The sequence below is a fragment of the Paralichthys olivaceus genome, chromosome 24 (assembly GCF_024713975.1).
Source record: "Paralichthys olivaceus isolate ysfri-2021 chromosome 24, ASM2471397v2, whole genome shotgun sequence".
In the NCBI taxonomy this organism is placed as follows: domain Eukaryota; kingdom Metazoa; phylum Chordata; class Actinopteri; order Pleuronectiformes; family Paralichthyidae; genus Paralichthys; species Paralichthys olivaceus.
Window position 1 is genome coordinate 13,576,743 of NC_091116.1, and position 8,316 is coordinate 13,585,058.

General features: G+C 43.8%; 2 protein-coding genes across 3 annotated transcripts; both read left to right on the forward strand.

The window, feature by feature from the left end:
* Nucleotides 1–1,619: 1,619 nt before the first annotated feature.
* On the forward strand, nt 1,620–4,645 carry LOC138407106 (calponin homology domain-containing protein DDB_G0272472-like). Its single transcript, XM_069521531.1, has 3 exons — nt 1,620–2,373; nt 2,457–3,020; nt 3,360–4,645. Exons 1-3 carry the CDS (start codon nt 2,362–2,364, stop codon nt 4,545–4,547), a joined length of 1,764 nt encoding a protein of 587 aa, XP_069377632.1. The 5' UTR covers nt 1,620–2,361; the 3' UTR covers nt 4,548–4,645.
* A 1,129-nt stretch (nt 4,646–5,774) lies between these two features.
* On the forward strand, nt 5,775–7,844 carry LOC138407105 (calponin homology domain-containing protein DDB_G0272472-like). 2 transcript variants are annotated; one of them, XM_069521529.1, is made up of 3 exons: nt 5,775–5,911; nt 5,995–6,990; nt 7,096–7,844. In XM_069521529.1, exons 1-3 carry the CDS (start codon nt 5,900–5,902, stop codon nt 7,744–7,746), a joined length of 1,659 nt encoding a protein of 552 aa, XP_069377630.1. In that variant the 5' UTR covers nt 5,775–5,899; the 3' UTR covers nt 7,747–7,844. The 2 variants fall into 2 exon arrangements, with proteins under 2 accessions (XP_069377630.1, XP_069377629.1); XM_069521528.1 differs by having other exon boundaries at nt 5,995–7,844.
* Nucleotides 7,845–8,316: the final 472 nt, after the last annotated feature.

Consider the following 8,316-nt stretch of genomic DNA (forward strand, 5'->3'; position numbering starts at 1 on the left):
CTTAAAAAATTCATGTTTGCTCTTCTGCAACAACCCGAGGTTTTGTTTTGTCCTTCCTGGCAAATACGCAGGTTTTTGCTGAACACAGAAATGGATTATTATCCTGTCTGGCAGCATCAATATGTCTGAGTGGAGAAAAAAACCCACAATAATCAGAATTCAGAGCGAGTGCGTTCTATAGAGACGTTTCTTTCTTTGCATAACATCAATCTGCTGACGATTCAAACACACACCTCAACCTTTAACCCTTCACAAAACAATTAATATCCCAGGTTTTGTACTTTCTGTGTTTCCGAGCAGATACAGGCCTGATCTGATTCCTGAAAACTGACGTGAGAAAGAAAATGGAAGTGATTAGGAGGAGGGGAAGAGCAGGCTAACTGCTGTCAGCGAGTTCCTGCATGTGATCTATGAATTATGACAGGTCTGCCCATCGTGGAATATGTGCTAAGAAAACACAAACGCCGTCTGAATTTCTATCAGACGCTCTAAATGATGAATCTCAGGCCTCTGACTCACTTCATTTTTTAAACTCAAGTTGACTTTCTTCTTCCTGATTATCATTTTAAAACATAATCTCTGTATTCCGAGGTTTTTTTGTAATGTATACAGCGTTATGCTGCCTCTGTGAAGTACATCACATCCTCGGACTCAGCGGCGATAAGACGCCTTGAGGTCGAGTCTCTTCCTCATCAGTATGCATCACTTCTCACAAGTGTTAAGGGACATCGCCAGTATGTGGACAAAAGAAGAGGAGACAGACCATTCTGTGTTTCAGTGATTTATATTCTGCAAACTGAATTGTTCACAAATTCAGATTTGACTTTCGTTGTTGGCGTCTTTGCAGCGTTGGATGTCTTGGTCCATGTCCCATCTGCTAACATGGAGGAGGCGCAGTTCATGACCAAAAATACTTTGGCTTCTTTTTGTCGTTGATCTGTAGTCTGTAGCTGTCAATCACATGACATCCATGCGGCAGACGGTCGCAAGAATTAAAAACAATTCTTAATATCATATTTTAGCCATGATAGTTCCAAAAACTGAGATAATAATACTAATCATCAGCTTTGACCAGTTTTATGAACCGTCTCTGATCTGAGCAGCAGCAGCAGGTATTTAAATCTGGAGTTGGAGTTGCAATGAGAAGAAGCGTCCACCAGGAGGACATAAGTTTGACATTCACTCAGCATGAAGGCTGCGAGAGGACAGTTAGAATCACATGAACAATCTGAGGCCGTGCCACATTTTTATGTTTGTTTACTGTCTGAGTCATTGAACATCCTATTTCTGCACTCGAAGAAACACACACAGAAAAAGACAATGGCGCACCTCGTCCCTGCTCATTGTTAACAAAGGGGGTCGCACACAATCTCCAAACGAAACAAAGCGACAAACATAAATGAAAACATGAATTTAAGAAAGTGAACCGGGGTAAACGGGAGACGCTGTGACTAATGAGTGGCTCTGTTTCAGAAGCTGTGATGTGTGTCTGCTCAACCTGCTTGAAAGCAGCTGGCTGGTGAAAAATACTCTTGGTGGGGCTGTGCCGTGCCATACTCAGTCTTCAGCAACCATCTCACTACCATTTAATACAAACTGCAGAATACCAGTTCTTTGAGAAATAGTATTTATTTCATCAATAAACAAAAATAAACATGTCAGTCATATTACACAAAAACAGATAGCTAACAGTTTACTGGTACTGCACAAACCAATTTAAAAAAACTAAACTTCGAAAACTAAATCGATGTAGCCTGCAAGTGTTCAGTGCTAACTTGCTGTTTGTCATCAATCAGAATCTGGTTTTATTGCCAAGCAGGTTTACACATACAAGGAATTTGTTGTGGTGTATTTGTGCAAGTATAAATATAGAAAATATAAATATAGGAAACAAAGAATTGAATATAAAAAATAAAAATACTACGAGCATCAAGGGGAGGGATTGTGGAGCACGTCTATAGTAGCTGCCTAGCTAAAGATTTGTGTATGCTCTGCAACGATGTGCATCATATAGAAGTCAACCTGATCCCAGGGGCAGCCATGTTGTGTAGTAAAATCGCCATGGAAACTGTTGCTGCTTAAAAACCTCCTTTAATGATTTTGGTGAGGGCAACCATCAAAGGGATTGCTGGCCTCAAATCTTTAGATGTCAATCAAAGGACTAAAAACTCTATAGACTGTAGAGGACGTTTCTCTGGTGCTTTGATCCACCAAACGTATAAATAGCAGACCGTCAGCTGAGAAGTCACAGTCCTCGTTTGTGAAGACAACAATCCTGACCACGGAGACAACAACTGATTTGTTCAGCAAAAATTCATAAGACTACACTGCTCTTTTAACTACAAATCCCCTTTAACCAAAATGGACATTCCGGTAAAACATTTTTCTCTAGAAATGTATGTTCAGGTTGTGTTGAGTGGACTTTTAATAATGAATTCCATGTTTCTGTTTTTCAGAGTCGTGGAGCAGTGATGTCTAAGATTCAGGCTCAGAGAAAGACGCTCAGAGAGGATAATGAGATTCAGAGGAAAAATAGGAAAATGGCAGCTCGCTCCAAAGCCAACAATAGCATACTGGCTGCACAGGGCATCCAAGTGAAGGCTCTGGAAGAGGACACTGTGGCTCTGGAGGGGAAAATGGCAGTTCACTCTGAAGTCATGACTAGTGAACTGGCTGCAGTAAAGGTTCAGGGTGAGAGGTACAAACTGTGGGATGAGCATCTGATGAGGATGAAGGAGATAGAGGCAGATCTCTCTAAAGCCTACAATATCAAACTGGCTGCACAGGGCAACCAAGTGAGGGCTCTGGAAGAGGACACTGTGGCTCTGGAGGAGAAGGTGGCCCCTTTAAAAAGGGATTTCAGCAGGGTTGAGCTTGTGGTGACAGAGGTGGAGGAAAGGCAAGCTCACAGCCAAAAGATTGACTCCATGGACAAGGAGACTCAAACCAGCGAGCTGCCTCAGGATGAGAATAACGCTCTTCAAGAAGAGCTGATGGAGCTCAGAGCTTCTTATAATGAGGTCTGTCTTAATCAGACTATCAACGAGGAGAAGTGGAATGCTGAGCTCCAGGAGGAGAAGCAGGAGAAGAAGGTTCTCCAAGAAGAGCTGATGAAGCTCAGAACCTCTTATAAGGATGTCTGTCTAAATCAGACTCTCAACCAGGAGAAGTGGAACACTGAGCTCCAGGTGGAGAAGCAGGAGAAGAACGTTCTCCAAGAACAGCTGGTGAAGCTCAGAGCTTCTTATCGTGAGGTCTGTCAAAATCAGACTCTCAACGAGGAGAAGTGGAACACTGAGCTCCAGGAGAAGGACATTCTCCAAGAACAGCTGGTGAAGCTCAGAGCTTCTCATCATGAGGTCTGTCAAAATCAGACTCTCAACGAGGAGAAGTGGAACGCTGAGCTCCAGGAGAAGAACGTTCTCCAAGAACAGCTGATGGAGCTCAGAGCTTCTTATAATGAGGTCTGTCAAAATCAGACTCTCAACGAGAAGAAGTGGAACGCTGAGCTCCAGGAGAAGAACATTCTCCAAGAACAGCTGGTGAAGCTCAGAGCTTCTTATCGTGAGGTCTGTCTTAATCAGACTATCAACGAGGAGAAGTTGAATACTGAGCTCCAGGAGGAGAAGCAGGAAAACAATGTTCTCCAAGAACAGCTGATGGAGCTCAGAGCTTCTCATCATGAGGTCTGTCAAAATCAGACTCTCAACGAGAAGAAGTGGAACGCTGAGCTCCAGGAGAAGAACATTCTCCAAGAACAGCTGGTGAAGCTCAGAGCTTCTTATCGTGAGGTCTGTCTTAATCAGACTATCAACGAGGAGAAGTTGAATACTGAGCTCCAGGAGGAGAAGCAGGAAAACAATGTTCTCCAAGAACAGCTGATGGAGCTCAGAGCTTCTCATCGTGAGGTCTGTCAAAATCAGACTCTCAACGAGAAGAAGTGGAACGCTGAGCTCCAGGAGAAGAACATTCTCCAAGAACAGCTGGTGAAGCTCAGAGCTTCTCATCATGAGGTCTGTCAAAATCAGACTCTCAACGAGGAGAAGTGGAACGCTGAGCTCCAGGAGAAGAACATTCTCCAAGAACAGCTGGTGAAGCTCAGAGCTTCTCATCATGAGGTCTGTCAAAATCAGACTCTCAACGAGGAGAAGTGGAACGCTGAGCTCCAGGAGAAGAAGGTTCTCCAAGAACAGCTGGTGAAGCTCAGAGCTTCTCATCATGAGGTCTGTCAAAATCAGACTCTCAACGAGGAGAAGTTGAACAATGAGCTCCAGGTGGAGAAGCAGGAGAAGAAGCTTCTCGAAGAAGAGCTGTTGAAGCTCCAAGCTTCTTATCATGAGGACTGCAGTCTTCTGTATGCAGCTGATGTTTCCAGTGGTCAGCTCAATGGAGAGAGTAAGGAGGACGTCACTGAGGAGAAGTCTCTCTCCAGCGTTCTCCCTGAGAACCAAAAGAAGCCTTCAGTCTGGAAGAGATTCCGCCACGCTCTGGGGTTGAGAAAACCACAGCGTTGGAAGAAGTCAGCAGCTCCATCTAACAGCACCTGAGCTGACCGTACCTTCTTCACCTGCTTGAGGACTGGCAGGGTTAATGGAGGGATTTATGAAGTGATTAAAATAAATGTTTTTCACTTTTTTTACAAATACTTTCCTGGTTTTTGTGTGTTTTTTAAAGGAAACATAAACTTGAAGAGGTTTTGTTTGACCTTCGTATGGGCACAGTCATGGAAATCGCAGTTCATTAGACGTGTTAAATAAACGGTAAATTACCACAATAACATTAAAAACCACTTGAGGCTTGTAAGTATATGTAGTATGATTATGATAATAGATAAATCAATAGGTCCTAGCACTAGCGCCCTCTATTGGCCAGCCGCCACTGCCTGATGTCGTCCTGATATGATCGGTGACTTAAACTCACGTGACACAAACATTTCCACGTGGTCCCTGCGTCAGATTCACTGACACTCGGCACAACAACCAATCAATGAGCTGTAGGTTTCATCCTGAGACACTGAGAGAAGCTGAACCAGCTGGTGTCTTATAATGTCCGACATCAACCTCTGGCATTGAACATGTGGGTAAATGTGCATCAATAAAGGACGACAGGAAACACACACTGGTTTCCGTGTGTGTCACATCCTGCACCGCAGTCTATTTGCTGGTTATTATTCCATCATGGCATCATCAAGTGTCTCCTTCTGTCTGACTGGGCCTTTAAAACCCAAATATGTTCATTTTATTATTGAATCGGACAAAGAACAATATAATTTCTCATTTGAGAAGCTGATTCATCAAATGAATCATAAAGATTATTGCATAAGAATTTGTATCTCAAATAAAAACAGTTGTTTCATCACCAGCAGCTCTTTTCGTACCTTTACCATGGACGTTTTTAATTCATCTTTTCTTTGCCAAACAGTCTCATGCTGAAACTGGAAGAGAAACAAAAACCTTCAGCTCTGTTTGTCCTGTTAAACAACTTCCTGTCTCCACAACAAGATGCCTAGCTAAAGATTTGTGTATGCTCTGCAACGATGTGCATCATATAGAAGTCAACCTGATCCCAGGGGCAGCCATGTTGTGTAGTAAAATCGCCATGGAAACTGTTGCTGCTTAAAAACCTCCTTTAATGATTTTGGTGGGGGCAACCATCAAAGGGATTGCTGGCCTCAAATCTTTAGATGTCAATCAAAGGACTAAAAACTCTATAGACTGTAGAGGACGTTTCTCTGGTGCTTTGATCCACCAAACGTATAAATAGCAGACCGTCAGCTGAGAAGTCACAGTCCTCGTTTGTGAAGACAACAATCCTGACCACGGAGACAACAACTGATCTGTTCAGTAAAAATTCATCAAGACGACACTGCTCTTTTAACTACAAATCCCCTTTAACCAAAATGGACATTCCGGTAAAACATTTTTCTCTAGAAATGTATGTTCAGGTTGTGTTGAGTGGACTTTTAATAATGAATTCCATGTTTCTGTTTTTCAGACTCGTGGAACAGTGATGTCTAAGATTCAGGCTCAGAGAAAGACGCTCAGAGAGGATAATGAGATTCAGAGGAAAAATAGGAAAATGGCAGCTCGCTCCAAAGCCAACAATAGCAAACTGGCTGCACAGGGCAGCCAAGTGAAGGCTCTGGAAGAGGACACTGTGGCTCTGGAGGGGAAAATGGCAGTTCACTCTGAAGTCATGACTGGTGAACTGGCTGCAGTAAAGGTTCAGGGTGAGAGGTACAAACTGTGGGATGAGCATCTGATGAGGATGAAGGAGATAGAGGCAGCTCTCTCTAAAGCCTACAATAGCAAACTGGCTGCACAGGGCAACCAAGTGAGGGCTCTGGAAGAGGACACTGTGGCTCTGGAGGAGAAGGTGGCCCATTTGAAAAGGGATTTCAGCAGGGTTGAGCTTGTGGTGACAGAGGTGGAGGAAAGGCAAGCTCACAGCCAAAAGATTGACTCCATGGACAAGGAGACTCAAACCAGCGAGCTGCCTCAGGATGAAAATAACGCTCTTCAAGAAGAGCTGATGGAGCTCAGAGCTTCTTATAATGAGGTCTGTCTAAATCAGACTCTCAACGAGGAGAAGTGGAACACTGAGCTCCAGGAGAAGAACGTTCTCCAAGAACAGCTGGTGAAGCTCAGAGCTTCTTATCATGATGTCTGTCTAAATCAGACTCTCAACGAGAAGAAGTGGAACGCTGAGCTCCAGGAGAAGAACGTTCTCCAAGAACAGCTGGTGAAGCTCAGAGCTTCTTATCGTGAGGTCTGTCTAAATCAGAATCTCAACGAGAAGAAGTGGAACGCTGAGCTCCAGGAGAAGAACGTTCTCCAAGAACAGCTGGTAAAGCTCAGAGCTTCTTATCGTGAGGTCTGTCTTAATCAGACTATCAACGAGGAGAGGTTGAATACTGAGCTCCAGGAGGAGAAGCAGGAAAGAAACGTTCTCCAAGAACAGCTGATGAAGCTCAGAGCTTCTTATCGTGAGGTCTGTCAAAATCAGACTATCAACGAGGAGAAGTGGAACACTGAGCTCCAGGAGAAGAACGTTCTCCAAGAACAGCTGGTGAAGCTCAGAGCTTCTTATCGTGAGGTCTGTCTTAATCAGACTATCAACGAGGAGAAGTTGAACACTGAGCTCCAGGAGGAGAAGCAGGAAAACAATGTTCTCCAAGAACAGCTGATGGAGCTCAGAGCTTCTCATCATGAGGTCTGTCAAAATCAGACTCTCAACGAGAAGAAGTGGAACGCTGAGCTCCAGGAGAAGAACATTCTCCAAGAACAGCTGGTGAAGCTCAGAGCTTCTCATCATGAGGTCTGTCAAAATCAGACTCTCAACGAGGAGAAGTGGAACGCTGAGCTCCAGGAGAAGAACATTCTCCAAGAACAGCTGGTGAAGCTCAGAGCTTCTCATCATGAGGTCTGTCTTAATCAGACTATCAACGAAGAGAAGTGGAACAATGAGCTCCAGGTGGAGAAGCAGGAGAAGAAGCTTCTCGAAGAAGAGCTGTTGAAGCTCCAAGCTTCTTATCATGAGGTCTGCAGTCTTCTGTATGCAGCTGATGTTTCCAGTAGTCCGCTCAATGGAGAGAGTAAGGAGGACGTCACTGAGGAGAAGTCTCTCTCCAGCGTTCTCCCAGAGAAACAAAAGAAGCCTTCAGTCTGGAAGAGATTCCGCCACGCTCTGGGGTTGAGAAAACCACAGCGTTGGAAGAAGTCAGCAGCTCCATCTAACAGCACCTGAGCTGACCGTACCTTCTTCACCTGCTTGAGGACTGGCAGGGTTAGTGGAGGGATTTATGAAGTGATTAAAATAAATGTTTTTCACTTTTTTTACAAATACTTTCCTGGTTTTTGTGTGTTTTTTAAAGGAAACATAAACTTGAAGAGCTTTTGTTGGACCTTCGTATGGGCACAGTCATGGAAATCGCAGTGGAGTGCTGCTTAAAGCTGTTCATTACTGTATATATTTATCATTGTGTGCTGAAAACCAATGATGTATTCATTCCAATGAATACTAGATGGTCAATGTCCTTCTCTAAGTGGGTCTGGAACTCACGCTTGTGTAGGTCTAAACTGGTGGAGAACACGGGCTCTCCGGCTCTGCAGGTTGATGATAATGAGGAAAGTAGCAGCGCAACTGAAAAATATAGAAAGACTGAAAATATGAGGAAAAATGTAAACATTATATATAAAAGTAGGGATAATGCTTTCTATCAATTCAAGTGTTTGTGGTCATTGAACAGCTGCAGGAAACTCAAGTGCAACTCCTCTCAGTGGTACGAAGATCACAGATCGACCAACAACTCATCAT